Raw genomic sequence first — 23222 nt, 5'->3', positions numbered from 1 at the left:
GGAAAGGAGCCAGGGGATTCCGGAGCCGCGAGACCCGCGCAGGAGCACTGGCAACGCGCCACGTTCCTGCGAGGATCAAAGTCTCCAGCTGGACGCTGTCTTCCCGGAAGGCAATGGGAGGACCCCCGAGTGCGCGGTCTCAGGCCGGACGGAGCGGGCGCAAGAAGGAGGCAGCGCGGCCTGATACTACTTTCCCCGGCGCGAGCTCCCGACCGCGCTCTACCGTTCACGCCGCCAGTAACAGCGCTCGCACTCGAGTCGTGGGGACCGCGCGTGTGCGGAAGGGGCGGGGCGAACGCAGGGGTTGGGGGACTAGCGCGGGGCGTGTCCCGCGCACACGGGCTTCCCCCTGAGCGCTCCGCAGGACGTGGGGTGGCCGAGATGTGAGTGGCGTGGTCGGCGGTGGCCCGCGGACAATGTTCGCCCTCCTGGGCGTGACGACCCTGGTGCTGATCGCCGCGGTGCCAGGGGGGGTGCGCTCAGCCGCAGGTGAGAGACGCGGGGTCCCGGCGCAGGCTCGGGGGACGGGGCTCGGGGGACGGGGCGCGAGGCTGGGCGGGGCGATGTTGGAAGCCGCCGTCCGGGGAGGTGGCTGGGTGGTATTAGACGTCCTTCTGGGAGGCCTCTGGTCATCCCTGGCCGCAGTGCTCAGGTTGAAACCGATTTGGACTCGAATATCGAACGGGAGGAAGTGGTGTTCAAGAGCCAACCACGCCGCTTGCTCGGCGCGCGGCGTACCAGTCCCCGGGCTGGGGGCGCCCTCCCCGCGGGTCCTCCAACCCTCGGCCGCGGGCTGCTCATCACCCCCGCGGCACGTAATGTGCGAGAGCCTTTGTGTAGAGTTTGTTTCTTTGGGCAGCTCGGCTGGACCGCTTAATAATAATAAGGCTTTAGACGCGAACTATGCTACTGTTCCTGAAACGCATATCCTCAATTTAGTAAACAGTCCCACGTGGGAGGGAGATGAGGGTTGCAAACATTTCTGTGCCTTCAGGATTCGTACAGTCTAATAAAAAGTAACAATAAAAGGAGATTAGTCAGCCAAAATACAAAGGCTGGGAACCACCCAGGCGAGGGGGCCGTCTCAGGCCGGAAAGACGGGGCGGAATCTTGAATACTTACCAGGATGTAGCTGGGGAATGGCAGCTATTATAAAGGTTGATTTTTGCAGTGAGGAGAGGTGCCCAAAGAGAAACGGGGCCTAACAATCGCGCGCAGGAATCCAGGAGGTCGGGACATGGTATCTCAAACTCGTCCACACGTACAGTACGCGGGTGGTAGTAGGGCTCTAGGTCAACCCGTGGTCATTTCTTTGAAGGCTTTTGTTCGTGAAAATTTGCGTTAAACTCATGTTTGTTTTAATAAGCATTTCCCTAGAGTTTTCATGTAAAATTAACACTCAAGAAGGGTGTGCTTTCAGATCCTAATTTTACTCTAGAGAGAGCTGCTAAAATTACTTTGATACACAACACAGCTAGCGTTTACTGTGCTCTTAACTCTGTACCAGGCACTGGTCTGTTTTAACGGTATAAACTTCTTTACCTTTCAAAACAACCGCTAGGCGGGCTTACCCTCATTTCACATATAAGTAAACTAAGATCCTGAGAGATTGAGTAACTTGCCTAAGCTGTACAGCTAGCTAGCCAGTGGCTGAGTGGAAAATCAGACCCAGGGAAACTGGCCTCAGAGTCCTGGTGCTTTAGGCTAGACTGTTATCCTAAAGACCAAACAATTTAAATTCTTGATTAGCCACCTCTATGTTAAGAGCCTAGTTATCTTTCAATTAACTACTCTACTTTTTTCTCAAAGGAAAAGTAGTGTTGAAAACTAAATGAAATGTGAACTCTAACTTGAGATCATAATGTTGTTCCCATCTTTCAAAGTCATAAAAATATTCATACCTTTAAACCTAGTAAATGCAGTTCTGGGACCCTAGCCTAAGAAAACTATCCAAAATATGGGAGGAAATTGATATTTGTGTGGATGTATGTGTTTGGATTTATGTCAGACTTAAATAAAATAGTAAACTGGCCCGTTATCAATATGAATGTGAAAAGTTGGAAGGCAACCAATTGTATAAATAGAAGTTTGGGTTAAGTGCCCATTTATATATTTTACATGCTAAAAGGGTGAAATGAACCATTATCAAAAGGATGTTGCTAATACTAATAGAACAAAAACCTGTGAAATCTAAAATCCTGTTTAATAACTATTTCCAAGTCTCTGTCCATTTATCAGTCAGTTATGTGTTGATCTGCCAAATGCCAGCATGCCTCTAATTCCAGGGTTCCTTCCTTTAGCAGAAGAATTGCATCCTGAGGAACTCCCTGGTTCCACCCCATCAGATTTCCTCCTCACATCTCAAGTCTCCAAATTATAGAATTAGAATATTCTGGTCTGAATACTACACATGCCATCAGATCTTTTGTTAACCCCTGTAAAGCGAGTCACTGTCCTTTAGTTGCATAGAATATAAAATTCCAACGAATGGGATGGGAATTAAGTTTAGATGAGTGGGATAAGGGGAAGTATTTTGTTCAGGGATGAAGTCTCAGAGAATATGAGTGTGAAATAAAATAGAGGGTGCGGACACTCAATGAGTACCTCCCCCAATTTAAAAAGAAATTCAGGAAATATTTTCTCAAATGTCTCCCCTTTTGACTCCGTACCGTAATGTCTCTAAATGGAAAGTAGAGGGAAGCAGTCCCAATAAAGAAAGTTCCACACAAGGACCCCTGTGGTAGCAGAAGTCTGCAAGGAGATAACATGCTTGCTCTTAGGCAGAAGTAAAGGCTAGAAATATCGTAGGAATCAGAAATAAATTTAAAAGCTGGTCTTTTAAAAATTGTAGTTTATCATAGTGAAGGATCAGACCTTTGTGATATTGAAGAAGTTCACGTGAGCTCAACATTATGCTAAGTACTCTGAAAAACGCACATTAAGTATGCAGATACATAGACCCTGCCCTTAAGGAACCTGCGGTGTGGGTGATTTGTGTTTAACTCAATTTTTAAAAAAAATCTTTATTCAACAAATTTTGAGAGCCTACTAGGTAACACGTACTGTGCTTTATTGTTGTTGTTTTTTTCACCTGCTTCCCATGTGAAATTGGGCAGTTCAGCATGTGAAGGAAGATCAGCGTGAGCTGCAATATTTGAGGGAAGTTTTCCAGAATGGGTCAAACTTGAGCTGGGTCTTGGAGGATTTGAGTGGTCAGATAGGAAGAAAAATGCAGATCAGAGGGACCAGAACGGAAAAATGAGAAGAGAGGTGGAAGATATGTACTAGGAGTGTAAGAAATAAAGGTCTCTACAACTCCTTAAAAGTAAACAGAAGGGTTCAGCCTTGATTTGTTCAGCATTCAAGACCTTTTCAGGTTCCTATAGGGCTTGGCTGACATAAACATTCATACCTCTATCTCTTGATTTTGTTATGTGAATATTCATTTCCTGTGAATCGCCGTCAAGTTTCAAAATCGCATCTGTTCAGTTCTCTATGAGAGTATGTGAAGCATATATTGTCTCTGAATATAGAATGTGAAACCAAACAGTTCCACCCTGTATTCTTTACATCATTATCACTTCCAGACAAAATAAAAATTCTATTTTTGTACAGAGACTATTTGTTTCAATTAAAATACATGTCTTTTTTCCTACTTTTATTGAGATGTAATTGACATATAATATTTTTTATAGATTAAAAAAACTCAGTCTTTTTCCAGTTCTCTCAGATGCGGAGATATAAATAATTAGCAGCCTCCCTGTGCTGCGAGCAATGATTAGGTATTCTTAGATGTTTTTATATACTTTGTGGTATTTAAATGTATTCATTCTTAAATCAGTGATGTGAAGGGAAGAATAACGTTTTAAAAAATAATCTGTAGTGTGTATATAACTGGCTTCTTTTTTGTTATCTTTACAGGACAAACAAATCTAAAATCTCCTGAAAATGTAGAGGTCTACATCATTGATGACACCTTTAGCCTGAAGTGGAACAGAAGCAATGAGTCTGTCACAAATGTGACTTATTCAGTAGATTATAAAACGTATGTGACTCTACTTATTGATTTGCCAGAATCACCTGAAGAATTTTTATGATTTTAACATCATAGCTTTTTTCAGATTTGTGAAACATTTTGTTTTTCCATTTTTTTAAAGAAATGTTATGTCTACTTTGCGTGATACAAATAACTTCATTTGTACCAGTAGAGATCTAGTCAAATTTATCCTTGGACATTGACACAAAGAGATTTTGGGGGATGCTGATGGCAGACAGCTTCTGTAGTCCACAGCCACACCTTCTCTGTTCCGGATGCTCCACCTTCTTTAAATATAAGTCTGGATCTGAACTGGAGCATCACCATAACTTGAGGATGTAGGAGAGATAACCCCAGAAAGCCTATCCATGGTTTTGGAATAGGAAACCAGGTTTTTTGTGGTCAGGCTTTCCTATTATCTCCAGCATATACAACATTTTAATTTTAGATGCAATTTATAAACGTCAATACTGGGAGTACCAAAAAAATGTATACACATGGCTTGTACTCATCTTTTGTTCTCAGTATATATTAAGTATTACAATTTTAATACAGTTTTTTTCCTTTGCTTTTTTGGCACCCTCTGTATATTGGACCCTGCGTTTCCACACTCGATGGTTTTAGGGTTTCAGTTCGTCCGTAGTGCTACCTTTGTACTTCATAATTGCTGGGAGGATAAACAGGCAGGGAGGTGAAAACGAGATTGCAGAAGGAAACAGAACAGAGCTCAGGAACTGCAGTACTTTGCTGTTGGGACGTGTCTGCTAACCCTGCTCCTTGTCCAAGAAAGAGCAGGCAGGTAATCAGGCAGTGAAGAAACCAGGTGTAAGACCCCCAGTACCGGGGTCCCCCCTTCACGCGTGGCCATGGCACTGTCATTGTCCAGTTGATTGTTAATAAAACTGTGAGATGACTTTCACCTCACAGCTTTAGTAGTGTCTGCGTGTGTATATGTGTACGTATGTGTGTACATGGACACATACACATGTACGGTTTTTCTCAGAATTGATAATATACGAATTTTTATCTCTAGAGTTTTTCTTTAAATTGAATTTTGAGTTTTGTTACCAATTTTGTTCTTTGTATTAGTTCAGAATTTTTAACTGAACGGCTGTTTTAAGTATAGCAAAGATGACCTCAGATACCCTTCTGTAAAGTTACCCAGTAATAAAGGACAGAGCCGTAGACCGCTCTTGTGTTCTTCCTTCACACGTTACATTTATTGCTTATACTGAATTCTCCAGTCCACAGCCATCTTGTATCCTTCCATTCTGACTTGAGCATCAAATGCATTATTCCAGTGTGTTCTTACTCCTTTCTACTAGCTTTATAAACAATTGGCTCTGTAAAAATATGCCAGATTACAAGGTGGGGGAGACAGTATAGCGCAGTGTAGTGTGGAGTGTAGCATGGATGTGAGCCAGGCTGTTTGGGCTTAAACCCATCCTCTGCTACTTCATCACAGTTTCCTTATCTGTTAAGCAGAGAGAAAAACTATGACCATATATAATTTAGCATCCAAAGCAGATACTTTTGAGAGTGAAAAGAGGCACTTAATTTTACATAAGCAGGAACAAGCTTACACCAGGACAGTTCTAGGTAAACTGGACTACTAGGACACCCGAATAATAAAATGTCTGTGAAAGTTGTTATGAGTATTGAACAGTTGTTTATCAAATACTCAGAACAGTGGCATAGAGTAAGTGATCAATTAAAGTGTAGTCAATAGCAACAGCAGACCGGTATCTCTTAGTGTTTCTCAGAATGGAGCGCATGTAATGGTGATAAATGGTACCCAGATGCATGAATAAGCTGTCAGATACTAGTGCCTGTGGAACCGATGGATGCTAAGACATCAGTGCTTGTGACCTGTATCTAAAATTTGTTATGATGCTATGTACTATGTAGTGTTCTTTTCATTCAACAAATATTGAATGCTTTTATTTTTTGTTCGTTTTTTAATATTTTATTTGTATTGTTTTTCATTTGAATTCCAAACACTGTTCTGGGTGCTTAGACTGCATCAGTAACTAGGAGAGACAATGATGGCAGGAAGTTATATTATGAAACCTGTTTTAAGAAATGAATTTTATATTGGTTATATATTCACTTTCAAATTATATTCTGTTCTGATGTAAATACTGTATACGATAAAGTTTTTTTAAGGAAACATGAAAGTAGCTACCTCTGTAGTAGCTCCCTGAGATGCAAAAGCAGTTGTAATAGAGTGTGCAGGAAAGACAGCTGTAAAAAGTGAGGGTGGTTTGAAACCATATCAGGGCTTAGTTTTAAATTTTTTATAAAGTTTTCTGTTTATAATAAGAGTTTTCCAGATGAATGGACCATACAGTCGTTCAGTCATGACCTGCTTTTTGCCTGTAGTTCATTTTATTTTGACCCTCTGTGCCCCTGATTTAAAGAAGTCTGTGTACTGGACCCACTTCCCAGTCTTCTTATAGCTCCTACTTTGCTAGAATTGTATTTTCTAATCAAAGACATTTGAGAAAAACAAAACTATCAAAAAAATCTGGATTTTGATATACGGAAGAGTTTTTCAGGAATGTTTATGTTAAATTAAGGTGTCATTAATACAGCTCTAATCTCAGAGCTCACCTAGGTCATTAGAAGGGGTAACTGGCCATGGCCAAGAAGGAAGGGTTCCATATGCTCGTGTGTATTTTTTGGTAGTTTTAAAAAATATTTCCTTTTTGAAAAATAAAGTAGACTTGAATTTGGGTCAGCACCAAAATTATTTGGATAGCATCCCTAGTTTCTGTTGTTGTAAAGCATCTTTAAAATGAAGTCTAGGGATATAAATGATAAATGTCTAACTATTACATTGTTTTGTGCACCTGCAACTAATAAAAAAAAATGTTATTTAAAAAAAAAAAGAAAAAAAATGAAGTCTACGGTATTCCAAAAGAAAAAAAAATCAGCTAATGCTAGAATTCTGAATTAACCTTGACAAAAAATGTCTTCTCAGAGGATAGTTTCTGTGTGGTTCAAGGTAGGCAGGGCTTACCATTGGCAGAAGTTTTGAAATATTTGTTTTCTGTCCCTCACATTCACTTCAGACTCCTTTTCTCCTTTATAGACACAGGTCCTTTCTGCTTGGGGCGCTGGATGCCAACTTGATTACTTCATGTGTTTGAAGAATTTGATATTAATCACTTAAACTTTTTGATTGACTAAATCCACTTTGAAGAATTTAATTCTGTTAACATTTTAAGTTCTTTGTTTCTAATACTATAATAGAAGGAATAAAGGAGATCAGCAAGCAGAAGGGATGGTTTGATTTTGAGGAGGGCAGAGGAAATTCTCAAACCAGATTGATTCTGAGGTCAGTCTTAGGAGGAGGAAATCTGTTCGTAGGAGATCGGAAGGGAATCATCTGATCCAGTTTCCAAATTTTCAGTAAGAAAGAGAAGATCCAGAAATGCAAAGTAATTGCCCAGAAGTCACACAACTATTTTTAACAAAGCTGACACTAAGTCCACTTTAACCTTATGGGTCATTTCTTTCTCTGTTTCTTTGAAATCTAATGCAACCACACGCGGTTACACACAAGTACACACAGGTACCATTTATATGCTCTGGACTCCCAAAATGATACCTCCAGCCCATTACTTCCCCTTACCTTTAGAACTGTATTAAAAAGTAGTTATATGTCAGAGTTAATCCTTTTATAAATAATGACTTGGTATATATGCTTTGAAAATGAATGGAATGTTACACACTAAAATGTTAACAGGACATTAACTCAAGTCAAAGTAACTACTTAGACTAGCTTTATAATGTTAGTAAACAGAACAGTTGTCTTAGCACTCTTTTGTATTTATAGATTTGCCTATTCATTTGTTTTTTTTAATTTTAAAGCCCTGAAATAGATAATTGGATAAAACTGCCTGAGTGCCAATATATTACTAGTACCAAATGCAACTTTCCTTCACCTGATATAAATGTTTATGAAGAAATGAAATTGCGTATAAGAACAGAAAAAGGAAACAGTGCTTCTCCGTGGTATGAGGTTGACCCGTTTATACCATTTCAACAAGGTAAGAAAAAGTGGCCAGCTGAGTTGCGTTGTATTCTTTGTTAAATATTACCAGAACAGCTCACTTCTTAAACCCATTCATTTGCATGATGAAAAATCTCCCGTCTTCAAAAAAAATAAACAGCAACAAAGATTCACTTAAACTTAACCTCATCCCTGCTACGGCCTGATTTTTCTGCTTTCCCTGTAATGGTGGTTCTTAAACCATGGTCCCCAAGACACTTTCAGGAGGTCTGTCAAGTCAACTTCATAATAGTTCAGAAGATTTACATTCCTTTTTCATTTTCGTTCTCTCTGAATGTACACTGGCATTTTCCAGATGCCATTTGGTGTGTGATTTGGTGACTGGATGAATGCAGAAGTAGGTGTGAGGGACATCTTCCTTTTTTATTAAGCCAGACATAAAAGAGATGTGAACAAAAACGTGAAACTCTTCTCACTAAGTTTTGGTTTGTTTGGGGGAACTATAGTTAATTTTTCATAACAAATATTTGTTACTGTGTAATAGGTTTACCATTATTTTTAATAAATTAATAAATATTTTATCAGTTCATATTTAATATGCTAAATATCAAAAGACATAACCCATATAAAGAAAAGCTCTTTGGGATCCTCAGTTTCTTTCAAGTGTGTAAAGGGCTCCTGAGACCAAAAAGGTTGAGAACCCCTGCCCCACACGGGACTGACAGGAGAACGGTCTGTACCTCTTTTTTGTACCTGGTCCTCCCACTCCTCCTTCAACCCTCTCCGCTCGAGCTTGTTCCTCATCACTACACTAAAACCAGTCTTGTCAAGGTCACCAGTGACCTCCACGATGATGCCCAGTGAGTTCCCAGTCCTCTTCTGGCTCCGACCGACGTGGTTGTCGCTCCCTTTTCTCAAAACCCTCCCGTCTCTGGACCTCTAGGGCACTGCTCCTGCTTGGCTCTCCCTGTGCTCATCGGTCGCTTCTTTGCCAGTTTCTCCTCATCCCCCAGACCTTTAAACGTGGGACTGCTGCAGGGCTCAGTCGTTTCACCTCTTCTCTTTCTGCACTCACTCCACTGGTAATCGTACAGCTTTCAGTACCATCTATGTACTGTGGACTCCCCAAAGGATACCTCCCTCCCCTCACCTGTAGACTTGAATCACCAACTCTCTGTTCAATATCTCTACTTAGATGTCTAAAAGTCATCTCAGATTTAAAATGGCCCAATAAAGCTCTTTATCTTCCCCCTCAAAACCAGCTCTTCTTGCAGTTTTTCTCCATCTCTGTCAATGACATCACCTCTGTATTTGCTCATGCCAACCGCCTTGGAATTATCTTTGACTTCTCTTTTCCTCACATCCTACATTCAGCCTGTCAACAAGTTCTGAGTGATCACCCTTCCAAGTGTATGCTGAGTCTGATGCCATGTCACTTCCCCTCCTGCCGCGAGCCTTCACCAAGCCCCTTTCACTTCCTTATACATTAACCAGGTTGACCTTATCAAAACATAAATCACGCCATGGCACCCTTCCAATCTCAGCCCTCAAGTTCTTTCTTATCTGACTGCTAGCTCCCTCTGATCTCATTTTCTACCACTCAGCCATTTAAGCCCCCTTATTGTCTCTTGAGAATAGTAAGCACTTTCCCTTCCCATCTTAGGGGCCCTGCTCTTGATGCCCCCCCAGTCTGGCATACATACTTTTACCTTAGATATTTGCATGACTTACTCCCTCACTTTAGTCACGTATCAGCTCAAATGTCTCAGGCTTTACCTGCCTAACTTATCTAAAACAGCTTTTGCTACTAGTCTCTCTCCCCTTATATTACTTCATTTTTCCTTAGAGCACACATGATACTATATGTGTTTGTTGGGGGGTTTTGCCATATCCCCCATTAAAGAGTAAGCTCCCCGAGTGTGTCTGTTTGACCGTGTCAGGCACGTATTAAATAATCAGAATTATTTGTTGATTGAACGTTTTGGCATTGTATTAATGAAGTTGTATAGTAAATGTTCTGAGTCTTGCAGCTCACATTGGTCCTCCGGAAATACATTTACAAGCTGAAGATAAGGCAATAATAATAAACATCTCTCCTCCTGGAACAGAAGATAGTATCATGTGGGCTATGGAAAGTTCCAGCTTTATATACAGCTTAGTGATCTGGAAAAATTCTTCAGATGTAGAAGTAAGTATTACTTTTACCTTGGTTTGATAGGACAAAAGAAAGACATGAATTAATTCTGAAATTTGACTTTGTCCTTTTTTAAAGACCAGGACGGAAACTGAAACTGTTTATACCAGAGCTAAAATTCATAAACTCTCACCGGACACTACTTACTGTTTAAAAGTTAAAGCAAGATTACGTTGGCAGAGAAAAGTTTCTTTGTATAGTCCAGTGTATTGCATAGCTACCACAGGTAAGGAGAAAATTTTGCTTTTAAACTCAATAACTATATATACAGATTAGCAATCTAATAATTTTGGCATTTTTCCCATTGTTGCTGAAATTTATATGATGGTTTAATAGATACTAAAACAAAAGCATTTACATTAGCAAAAAAATTTTGTTCAGAATCCACAAAAAGGGGGAGGCAGTTGCTATTATAGAAGAACAGTTAGTCTTTCCAAAATTATTCCTCTGTAAGTGAGATGTTAGAATATGAGCGCGTCCTGATATGTTTATCAGTGACATCTTGCAACAATTAAGGTCACGGGTAGGAGGTTAGATTTGTGTATTATTTTAATTATAAATTTAATACACTTTGTGTTTTGAATCAAACCATAGAGAAGGGTTCAAAATAGTTTTCCTCTCCTGCCTCCTTACCCCGAATTCCATTTATCAGAGAGAAGCATTGCTAACAGTTTGCGTAGCTCCCTTCTGACTTTTTCCAGGACTTAATATCAGCATGTGTACAGACATACAGTTTTTTTGTTTCGTGTTTTAAATTAAAAAATAGGATCCTGCTAGAAATATTTTACAACTTGCTTATTTAACCTACTGTATTGAGAATCTCTTTGCATGTCAGTACATTCATATAGGTCTACCACATTCTTTTAAATGACTACATAGTATTACATTGTGTGAATATGTACCATAACTTTACCACGTCATAATGATAAAGTGCAAGCCTTTTATCGTCTCTGCCCATGCTGTTGAGAATTCTTAGCACGTGTTATCTCACTAGAGTAAATATGTATGCTTTTTTCTGTATTCTTTGTCTTCCAGTTGAAAATAAATTGCCTCCGCCAGAAAATATACAAGTCATTGCCAAAAATCAGGTCTATGTTCTTAAATGGGATTACACATATGAAAACATGACTTTTCAAGCTCAGTGGCTCTCGTAAGTTCTATTCCATAACGTTCCCTTGGCACGGTTTGTTTTGCCCAGTTTTGTATGCTTCTTTTCACTCACTGCAGCCCCTGCGGCTCCTTGCACACATGCTGACTGATAGAGAGGCAGTTATGATATATTGGAAATGAGATACTGAATTGTCATTCTTCCTCTGCCAGTAACTAACTGGATGACATTAAGCTAATCACTTACCGTCTTTTGCTCCACTTGATATTAGCCAAAAGGCCGAGAAGTGATCACTTAATCTCTTTTGGACTCAGTTTCTTCGTTTGTTGTAAAATGGGTATATTCCAATAATACCGACTGTCCTTACCAGCTCTTGGTTTTTAAAAAGAAAGGTGTGATTCTAGTTACTTGTGTTACTTCCCCAATCTGGAATGCTTGACGCGTGACCTTGATCTTTTCTTCTGAGCTCACTTCTTCCATGAGTCCTTGAAATGATTCCAGTCCAGTCACTATGACTTGTTCAGTTCAAGTTAGCCTTCCCATTTTCTTTATAATTTCAGTGGTTTGAACAAATTTTTCAGTGATTACTTTAGTGGGAATTGAAAGACAGTTGGAAAGAACTGTGTTCTATGTGGTCGAATGGAGACTAGAAAAATATGGATAAAGTCTTAGCACCACATGGTGAAAGAGACCTGGACATAGTTTATACTAATGGGAAATTGTAGGGAACAAATAGAGAAGGAGAAGAGAAGAGGAAAATCAAATGGGGGAAGTGGAGAGAAAAGGGGTGAGAAAGAGAAATATCGAGGGCAGAGGAGCAGAGGGACCAAAAGCAAGTATAGGTAAGGCAGGTAAGGAAGAGGAAGAGCGAAGAGACTGGAGAGAAACAGAAAATGAGGGAGAAGGAAAGTTGACACTGCCGTGATCGATTTCTCTATCCTTTAGTGTTAGTTTTGAACCGAGAACAGTTTGTATAAAGGCAACAAACACATTCATGTATACACATGCCTCTCAGTATCTCGTATGTAATCTCAGACCGATCAGGAAACTGCAGTAATCTTTTGCGTATACTTCACTTTCAGAAGTATGTTAAATAATAGGGCCGCAGGTTAGAGAGGGATAAGGGTTTCTGATGGCTGCTGTCTGTGATTTTCTTTTGGGTACAAAGCTCTGAAGGAATTGAAAAGATACAGCAGAATTAAGACAGATGGTTCTAGAAATCCAAAGCAGCAGCTGACATTGCATAGCAAGTGTGTTTTAGGACTGAGGAGTGATTTACAAATTATAAGCATTATAGAAATCGAAACACAAAGGGCGAAGGGGCTGGAGAGACCAGAGAAGCCGCCCGGAAGGAGATGAGATGTGAACAACGCCTTGGGTGTTGAATCGGATATTTTAAAGTGCGTGAAGGAGGGCATCCTAGGCAGGGATCTATAGCACAAGGGAAAGCTTGGGATATGAAGAGACGTCAAATTAGGTTGGGGTGAGGGACAGGTATAAGTTTTCTGTTGCTCTGTAACAGACTATCACAAACTTAGCAGCTTAGAAAACCCTGTTTATTATCTCAGTGACCTCTGGTCAGGAGTCCAGGCACAGCGGGGTCCACTGCTCGGTCTTACAATGCTGCAGTCAAGGTCAGCGGGAGTCATGGTCTCACACAAGGCCTGGGGTCCTCTCCTGAGCTCATGCAGTTGTTGGCAGAATTCATTTCTTACAGCTGTGGAACTCATGAAGGTCATCAGAAGAGTGAATCTCTGACCTCTGGACCCTCTTTGAAGGGCTCATCTGATTAGGTCAGGTCACCCAGGACAGTCTCATTTGATTAACTCAAAGTTGACTGATTTGGGACCTTAATTTCATTTGTAAAATCTCTTCACCTTTGCTGTATAATGTAACCTAGTCAGGGGTTCGTGGGTCCTGCCCACACTCAAGGGGAGGAGGTATACACCAGGGGGCAGGGCTCTTGGGGGCCAGCTTGGAGTTTTGCCCACCTCAGTGGGGAAGGCCTGCTTGGAGAGCAGCAGGACATTGGGTGCAGGAGAGCAACGAGACAGGGAGTTGAGTAAGTTGGACAGGAGAATACGAGGCTTAGCTTCAGACTTGCCCGTAGGCATTTGGGTGCCATTGGGAATTTTGTGTTGCGGGATGGGTCGCATGACCTTTGTATTTGAGGAAGGTGAAGATGGCCGTATTGTATATGGTGCAGTGGACTAAGGGGAAGCTAAAGATGAGGAAACCAGTTGGGAGGCCATTGTAGTTCCAGGCTTAAATTCAGATGCTTTGAGCTGTTGGTTTCTGAGCAACTTCCTTGGCCTCTCCAGGTTCAGTGAGGTGCCCATACTCTGTTTAGGCTTGCTCTCTTAACGCTGGTGTATATCTCGGTCATAGCACTTACCCGGTGTGGGGCTGGTGCGCGTTCAGCATGCACCAAAAGGGAAAAGCCTTATTTGTAGTATTTGCCAGTTTTCATGATGTAAATATTCCCACCACGGCCACTTTCAAGCTACTAATATAATGTCCCTGAACATGGAGTTGGGACAAGATGCATGGTAGCACTCCATTGTTCAGTATTTCCACCATGTGGGTACGATAGACATAAATAGCCTGAGTATAGGTCATAAATGTAGTAAAATAGGACAAGATGAGTTTTGAGTGTTTGTTACTCTTCTTTTTAGTACAATTTATTTACTTATAAGTTTATTTAATTTTTAATAATGGCTGTGTTTAACAACTGGCTCCCAGCATTCCTGAAAATTTAACAGCTGTCTTTGTGCACTGATATGAGCCAACTCTAGCACACCACTACTTTATCACACTCTGAAACAAGATCTTTCGTTTTCTTTTGTGTTGTATATACCGGGGGTGCCACAGTGGACACTTTGGTCAACGTTGCTCAAACAGTAGTTCGCCATAATCAGAAGTGTCTAGACACTGATGGTAACAACTTTGAGCACCTCTTGTAATTGCAGAAGTCAAACGTGACTTGTATTCATCTTTTGTTATTGGTATATATTGAGTATTACAATTTTAATAGTTTTTTTCCTTTCTTAAAATGTGTATACATTTTTTTGGCACCCTCTGTATCTCTCTTCCACTGCATTGTGAATTTCCTGAGCGTGGGGACTATTTATCTTTATAACCTTAGCCCCTAACAGAATGTCTAACCTATTAGAGGTACTCAATAAAAATATTTATTAATGTGTTTGGAATAAAAAAAATTTTTTTTTGTCTTAAAAGTGCCTATTTAAAAAAGATTCCTGAGAACCATTCAGGAAAATGGAAACAAATACCAAACTGTGAAAATGTCAGAACTACCCAATGTGTCTTTCCTCAAAATCATTTCCAGAAAGGAATTTACTTTATCCGTGTACAAGCATTCGATGGAAATAGCACATCATTTTGGTCTGAAGAGGAAAAATTTGATACTGACACACAAAGTAAGCCAATAGTTTTTACTATAGATTGTAATTCTCCAGTCTGGTAGAGATTCTTAAAATTGTTTCCATAATCTAAATTAACATTGTGCCTTTACAAATGTTTTCCAGCTCTCATACCTCCTCCAGTCATTAACCTGAAGCCCATTAATAATTCACTGCGTGTCTATATTGGAGCCCCAAAAGTCTCTCAGAACAAGTCTGTGTACCAGCATTACCCACTAATTTATGAAATTACTTTTTGGGAAAACACTTCAAACGCTGAGGTAAAAAGAATATGTAGTATAATTCTGTAATTTAGAGTTATAATTGACGGGGTTAAAAAAAAGCTTGAAATTAAAATTTTAGGGAAATTTTTAAACTTTAAGACAGTGATTAACTCACATATTTACAATATGAAAATGACTAGCCTTTTCCCATGTTTTGCATGGCAGAGTTATAGGTCACTTGCATCTCGGCCCCGGTTTGTTTTCAAAATTCAGATTCCTGAGCCCATTCCTACTCAGTCAGAATCCCTGGGGGTAGAACTCAGGAATTTGCATTTTTAATATGATTGCCCAGTATTTACCTAAACCACTGTGTTGGGACTGTTGACATTTGGGGCGGGTCGTTGTTGTGGGAGCTGTCCTCCACATTAGGGGATATTTCGCAACATCTCTGGCCTCTGCCCACTAGGTGCCACAGCAGTCCTTCCCAGGTGTGACAACTGAAACTACCTCCAGACATGCCAAATACCCCCTGGGGGCAGGACACCTCCAAGGGGGCAAAAATTGGTTTTTAGGGGGCAAAAAAAAATCTTAGGTATTACGATGTTTTGTGGAACTCTAGGAGGGAAACATTCTTCCAAAATTCAACATTGCCCAACATCCTTGGTATTCAACTCCATAGTGGAAAGGGGTTAGAAAAACATCATCTAGAAAAGCTCCTCGTGGGGGTAGACATGAAAAAAGGGTTGAGAAACCCTGGCTTAACGCTAAAAACCCTGACAGAGATAATACACTGCATCAGGTGACCCACATTATTCCCAGGTCACTTTTCCCTGTGGAATTACAATCAAGGAATCAACCTTTAAAAATCTTATGCCGTTGAGTTGGTAAATTCTTTAACTTCATTTTCTGTTGGAAATCTAAGAAAATTCTGGTTACTTGGCTACTTTTATTTTAAGTATCTGACACTGTAATCATAGCATAATTTAGCGCATTGCTAGTTGTGGTCAGTTCTCAGTTGTCCCCAGTTCAGGGAAACCTAAATTTGTGTCTCAAGCTACGAAATTGTGTATCCCTAGGCAAGGTGCTTTACCTCTCGGAGACCATTTCCTCCTCTGTGAAATGGTGGTAACCACAGTAATGAATTTTGAGGGTGGATGTTTATAAGGTTTAAAATGAGGTAACATGTGAAATACTACCTGTGTAGCCCATTGCTTGATAAATGGTAACGATTCAGGAACTTTTAGTTACCATCCTATCCTAGGCTGGAAAATTCATCAATAATGACAGTAATAATAGCAGCTCATGTTTATTAAATACTTACTCTGAGTTGTGTGCTAAGAAGTATTTCACATGAATTGTCTCAGTCATTCTTCAAAACAACCCCGCCATACAGTATGGTCAATTCAGTGACTGTTCAGAAGATACCTGGGATGGGGTTTTCGCTACTGCTTCACTGGCTGGGCTTCAGACAGCGGGACGTGAACGGTTGTGATGTGAGCAGAGGCCTAACTGCATGCCTGGCTTGGCTTGGCTCTTGTCCTTCTGCTTGCCCAGAGCAGCGCTTGCTCGGCATGGTCTTTGGTCCGAAGACAATGAGAGCAGACCCAAACCAGACCACAACTTCCACGACAGCTCCCCAGCCAGTCAGGACACTCAGGAGTGAGAAAAGGAAGTATGTCCTGAGCCAGGGAATGTTTTGTCCCACAACATTTCACAACACTTACATGTTTTGTTACACACTATGGTGGCAATAGCTGACTAATACAGATAGGAACAATAATTGTCTTCATTATTTCCTGTCTGGGTGTAGGGCCCAGAGAGATGGAATCACTTGCCTAAGGCCACAAAGCTGTAAATGATATCTTCATACAGGCAGTCTGAGGCCAGACCCTTACTTATAACCATTCTGCAACTAAGCGGAGGTAATACCGTGGTAAACCAAATCCGCATGTACATATAAATTAGAGTTGTCTTAGGAATATGTCATATTTCTTTTTGACAGCAGCATCTTTAACTTCCTGATTTGGTTATAATGTGTTGTGCAAAACAAATTTATATTTCTTAAACATACACCAACTGTTCTTGGGAAAGGTCGATCTTAGATTGAATATTTAAAGAATTCAGGAATAGATGTTCCCTATATGATTTCATGAGGTGACTACATTTTATCAATGATACACTTATTTTTTATAGAGGAAAATTGTAAAGAAAAGAACTGATTTTACTTTCCCTGACTTGAAACCGCTGACTGTATATTGTGTCAAAGTCAGAGCCATCGTTGAGGATGTAAAGTGGAATAACAGCAGTGTTTTTAGTGATACTGTATGCGAGAAGACAAAACCAGGTCAGAATCTTTTATTATATATATTTTTAAAATATTACTAGACTTAACAAAAATATTTAATTCATTGAAAATTGTAAAATACTACTATAAATTGTAAAATACTACTGTAAAAAGAATATTTTCTTTATGAACTACATGAATGAAAAGTAGATCTTCAAGCTAAGTCTTTTCAGTTTTAGAAAATATTGTTAATGCTTAGTTCAATTCAGTGTTTTTTTAATGCTTTCTATTTCATCCAGTATGTACATAATTGCTTGTGATTATTACTCTTTAGCATTAAGTAAGACTTACATGTTTTACATAATCCTTAACATAACCATCATTTGGAAATCACTTCATGGGTTCAGTTGTGAATTTTTTTTTATGTGGGAATGACTTAGTCCCATTTTGTATTTTACAGTTTCTAGTGTAGACTTGTGGACAGTCACACCATGTTTTTAATTGTGCTAGCTGTCTGTTACAGAAGTGCTGGAGAATACTTAGTATGATTGGCGCTATGTGGCAATATTGTATCCTTCACTAAGGATCTCTTATTTCACTTCCCAGGCTTCTCTTAAAAAGTAAAGTCCATTGCCCACAGCGGTGGTAGGCTCAGTGGTACCAGAACCACTTCTAAGGGTATCATTTAGTAGATTTTTATGTAATAGAGTTCCTTTCATATGGTTATATTTCTTTTATACAAACTGTCGGCGCTTTTAACATATTTATGTGTCAAGACATGTATTGATGCCAAACATCATTTGTTTGTTTTTAGGAAATACTTCTAAAACCTGGCTTATAGCTGGAATTGGCACTGTGTTGTCTATCCCATTTGTCCTTTACGTTGTGAAAGTGCTCTGGAAATTTATCCTTTATGTGTTCTTTCCATCAAGTAAACCTCCTTCCATTATAGATCAGGTATGTTACTTTTCTTTGTCTGGATTTTTCTTAAATGGGAAATATATTTGGTTTCAACAGAACATACACGATTTCTTGATATTTCGAAAGTAATGCAGACTGATTTGGGTATTTTCTTCAAAATTTCAGTTTATTAAGTTTGGAAACAGTCATTTAGTACAATATAACATGGAATGGTAAAGTTTGTCCTTAATCTTATATTTTTCTGGCATTTTGGCTACTGTGGCATTTGTTTTTCCATTGAAAGTCTTTGTATTCACAGAAAGAGTAAAACACTACCATCAGTGCAGAAACTGTATTCTATGGATGAAATCTCAGAAAATGAAATAAGAAAACATGAGTTTCCTTCCATGACACCTCTCAATTTTAGGTGTTTTTTTGTTTTTGTTTTTGTTGGGTTTTTTTGGTGGCAAGGATGTCAGATATTTCCTTAAATATCCTGTGAGATCAGCATATTTAAGGAAAGCACTAACTGATGAAGACCTCAGCCTGGGTTATGCGCCGGGAGTAGTATGTTCACCTAGCTGCGTGCCGTGAGAGTATCGTTAAGAGCTCAGGCTTTGGAGCTAGAGAAACCTGACGGTGAATTGTTGATAAGCTGTAATATAGTTGCACTTGTGAGCTCTGTGCACTCTAGCAAGTCCTTTCAGGCTGTAAGATGGAGCCAGTAATACAACCGCATAGAGTGGTGAGCAATAAAGAGAAACCAGAAAGGCTTAGACCTGTAAAAATGCTCCGTAAATATCAACTATTTTATCGCCCTGAGTTTTTAAATATCATTCCAGTATACTCTAATACACATAGCTGTTACTGAAAGAACTTAAAACTAGCTGATTACAACAGTTAATCTTAGTTGAACAGGGGAAAATTAGTGTATCGTTGGTGCTGCTTCTGGATGTTTGTGGATTGGATACAAAAATTTTTATTACTTCAAAATGTCCATGATCCCAGTGCTCTCCCATCCCCTGCCCCTGCCAGCACACTGTACTGAGGTACTCTTCATGTACTTACCAAAAAACGGTATTAAGATGTACGTGACCTCACCAATGATGGTTTTATGCTATACATTGTAATGCAGGGGATAGGCGCTTAGCTGATTTTTTAATATGCATGCCAAAAGATAGGTTTTCTAGATAATGAACTTCAGAAACTAAAGCTATTAGAACTAGAAAACTGATTTTTATTATTTTAAATAATCTGTTTCTATTCTTTCCCTTTTTTAAATTAGTATTTCTCCGAACAGCCACTAAAGAATCTATTTCTTTCCACTTCTGAGGAACAAATTGAAAGATGTTTTATAATTGAAAATATAGACACTATTTCTACAATAGGAATTAATCAAATTGACGAAAATCACAAAAAATTTAATTCCCAAACTAGTCAAGATTCAGGAAACTACTCATATGAAGATGAAAACAGTGGAAGTAAAACAAGTGAAGAATTTCTACAAGTGGAAACTATGTGACCAGAAATGAACTGTAAAATATTAGGGAGTTCTGTGGAGTTACACTGGGAACCTGAGCTCCTCGCTTCTCTCAGTAACTATCAAGAGGATATTTGCTTGTTGGAGAAGAAAAACCGTCTCCGATCATAGGTCCTAAAAATACAGGCAAGCACTTAGCTATTCACAAGTGAAATTACAGGAATTTGGAAAGAAGTCTTTTCCATGTGTAACGTCTTGCAAGAGCTGTCATTGGGCTTGTCTTAGATGAGATGAGGTAAAGCCGGAAGATGCCGTCTGTGTTTCTAATGGTATCGTAAGTCCCGCTGTGCGGTGTTGTGTTCCTGTCAGTTAGTGCTATCACGGCGCTGCTGGGCTGCCTGTGGCACTGAGTCCGGCTCCTTTCCCGGTGTCGTCCATTATGTTTCAAAAGATACTTAGAACATTTGGCCTTTTCTTTTGATGCTAAAGCAGCCCCTTAGGAAATTTGTTTAGAAAAGCTGAATACTGCTACCAGTAAAAGAAATTCTGAAAAAATAGCTTACTTGAAAAAACATCTACAGAAGATGCCAGAAACGTGATCCTGAAAAATTTGGGGGGGAATTCTACCCATTTATCCTGAGAACATTGCCACCTTTACCACAGTTATCTGTCCTTCCATGGTTTAGGATGAAAACCAGGTGATCTTGTGCTATACACGAAGCTGTCCTGATTCATAACTTATTAGAATAGCTTCTGATTAGAATTTGTAGTCACTAAAGTTATAGAGAAATGGGAAATTACCTAATTAGAGAAATTACTATCATTTTTGAAGATAGCGGGGAGTACGTTGTGGTTAGTCACAGTGTATGCAAGAAGCCTTCAAACCAGAAAATGCTACTGGTAGAATAGACAGAGTAAGAAGTAGAATAATTCAGTAGGAAAGAAGAAGGCGACCTTAGTGAAAAACAGGAATAATGTATGTAAGCGACTTTTAATTATTAACATCCTGTGGAGTTGTTTGTGTTTATGGTTTATCTGTGTCATTTTTAATACGAGGCCAGTCTCTTGACTCCGCAGGACAGTGTGCAGGACCCCTTCTGCTCTGCCTGCATGGACTCGGGACAATGCAGGTTATTTATTATCAGGATGAGGGAGGAAATTGAACTGGGAAGAACACCTTATTTTAGAAAGTATATAATCATAATGCTTTTCAAAGGCACCTCTAGCTTATTTTTCTATTATTTGATATTTGGGATCATTCATGGAGATCCTTCGTGGGAAGGAAGTCTAGGAATTCCAGGGCAGAGTTGTCAACTTGAGCGCTTGCAGCAGGGAGCAGGGAATGGGAAAGGAGACGAAGCCACCAGAGCAGGCTGGCACGTGCACATGACTACAGCCAGTAGCTTACCTAGCGTCTCTACCCAGGGAACAGTTCATCTGGGTGGAAGGAAAGGTTGAAAGCAGCTGCCCAGGGGGGTCGGGGTTGGGGTGGGGGTGGGGGAGCTGTGACCTGGGCACCTCTGCAGAGCCGGCCATGCGCTTTCCTGCACCTGTGGTCCAGGCTTCCGGCAGCTATGGTGGGGATCAGGGAAACCCCTCTGAGACACAGCTGTGCTGGAGAATCCCTCCAGCGACCCCGACACACTCACCTTTCCTCTTTTTGACCAGAAACCTTAGTTTAAAGCAGATCTTCTGGGTTGGCCTTCCATTTGTAAAGGCTCTGTCTCTGGAAATGTGCCTCTTTCAAGAGAACGTTAGGACCGTGTCATGACACCTGGCACCCAGGCTTTCATATTGTGCCAGCCCATTGCTCTGGTCCAGCATGCAGGCCCTGGGTTTATCTGGGAAAATGCTGTTTCAGGCTGGACATCCTAACAGACAATCTCTGTGTGGAAGGTGCAGGAGGGAAACTCAGACATTCAAATTCAGAGACACTGATGAAATTGTTCGTCCCTAAGATGTGGGAACATGTGTCTTCAAGTTTTAAGGCCCTGGGTGGTTTTCAGGGAGCAAACGTGGGAAGTGGCAACAGCCAAACAAAAAACCCTCGCTTTTGCCTTGTCTCCTGGATGGGAAAAAGCAGCTCAGTTCCATTTATGGTCTGCGTGTAGCTTAATCAGACGTGCTTACTTGTAAGGGTATTTTTTTGAAGAATACGTGGAAACACCTTGTACTTGCGAGCACCAATAAACTGCCTGAGAATTACAACAGGGGTGGTTCTTGGAGAGACTGGATATAACCTAAGAATTTTTGTATCATTACAGCCAGAACTAACGTTATATTAATGTGTAATGTAGATAAATGTGTATGTAATAACTCGGGTCTGTAAACATACCCTTAGGATGTGGCCATGTCCCATTAGTATAACCATAAAGTACTACTAGTATAGATTCTATAATAATCAGAAATGCTGCTCAGAACTGTGAACTTGATAGCGTCTGACCAGAACTTTGCAACCTACAAAAAAGTGATTTTACAATATAATTCAGAGTTTTATCTTTTCCCCAAGCTTTGACCTTTAAGGCAGCCTCAGATAGCTCTTAAGAATTTGGAGAGTGTACAGAAACTTTCCTTCCTCCCCCTTCCTCCCATAAGCTTTGACTACCTGACCTCTTCATATGTGTGTGGTCTGATGTCTGTCTGCGCCCACGAGACCAGAAGCTGTATGACAGCAGGGACTTTCTAACTCATGACTGTGTCCCCAGCATCTCAGCAATGCAGTGCCTTGCACGGAGATAGAACGCAGAAAATAATTACCAAATGAAATACAGAATTTGAACCAACTGGGTGTTTCTGACAGTGTTTGTGTGTTTACTGAGTTGTGGAAAGACGTACAAATGTTTTCAGTGTTGTATTGTACCTCCTATTTAATTTGTATTTCTGTCTTAAACCTGTTGCTACGAACAGTTTTATGTAATAAGCACTGGGTGGGGCCACAAGTCTTCGATTTTGTCATTGTACTTGAACTTAATCAATAAACGATGCACTGAAAGTGCTGCAGCTGACACCTTCAAAGGTATTCACAGTGGGGGCTGATGCCGCTCCCAGTGTCCTGACGTCCAGCGTTAGTGTCTGGAAGGAGCCGCTGGAAGCCGCCAGCACTGCCCCACGGTCCCGCACTTGTCCCAGACCCAGTCCATTTGCTCGCTTTCATTTTTTCACAGCCTCAACAACACGTTGCGTACGGCGGGGTTTAAATCCCTCATACCCCTCTGTTCCGTCAGGTTTTTAAAAGAAACTACTTTAAAATGCACTCTTCTCTTTAAAGTGTAAATGCTTCTATGTCATTTATTATTTTTCTATAAATAATAGATTCTACAAATAAATTATTCTATAAATTATTCTATAAATAATTATTCTACAAATAATTCAATAAAATATGCAAAGTAAAAAGAGTCAACAGTAAAAACGAGAATTCTTGTTATCTGTCCTTAACGCATGGCTCAGAAAAAACGAAGATTCTCGTGATCCGTATGCAATGTGTTAAGACTTGGTTGGACCCGCAAGGGATGGTGGGCTCTGCCCCCTGCAACTAAGATTGAACATGGCACCTTGAGCT

The 23222-nt window shown here is 40.2% G+C and overlaps 1 protein-coding gene across 1 annotated transcript; it reads left to right on the top strand.

Moving 5' to 3' along the window:
• The first annotated feature begins 307 nt into the window (after positions 1-307).
• On the top strand, positions 308-22668 carry IFNAR1 (interferon alpha and beta receptor subunit 1). Its single transcript, XM_019730209.3, has 11 exons — positions 308-489; positions 3922-4045; positions 7913-8091; positions 10085-10242; positions 10327-10474; positions 11284-11398; positions 14594-14793; positions 14902-15056; positions 17193-17343; positions 18098-18240; positions 19469-22668. The coding sequence occupies exons 1-11, from the start codon at positions 417-419 to the stop codon at positions 19703-19705; spliced, it is 1683 nt and encodes a 560-aa protein (XP_019585768.3). The 5' UTR covers positions 308-416; the 3' UTR covers positions 19706-22668.
• The last annotated feature ends 554 nt before the right edge of the window (positions 22669-23222 follow it).

Source organism: Rhinolophus sinicus, chromosome 17, assembly GCF_057876585.1.
Source record: "Rhinolophus sinicus isolate RSI-liver-muscle chromosome 17, RSI-T2T, whole genome shotgun sequence".
NCBI lineage: Eukaryota > Metazoa > Chordata > Mammalia > Chiroptera > Rhinolophidae > Rhinolophus > Rhinolophus sinicus.
This window is presented reverse-complemented; position numbering and strand designations above follow the sequence as displayed.

Coding starts and splice junctions, on each gene's coding strand:
- IFNAR1 (XM_019730209.3), top strand. CDS start 417: ATGTTCGCCCTCCTGGGCGTGACGACCCTGGTGCTGATCGCCGCGGTG. Junction 490..3,921: donor GGGGGTGCGCTCAGCCGCAG/GTGAGAGACGCG, acceptor TTATCTTTACAG/GACAAACAAATCTAAAATCT. Junction 17,344..18,097: donor ATGCGAGAAGACAAAACCAG/GTCAGAATCTTT, acceptor GTTTGTTTTTAG/GAAATACTTCTAAAACCTGG.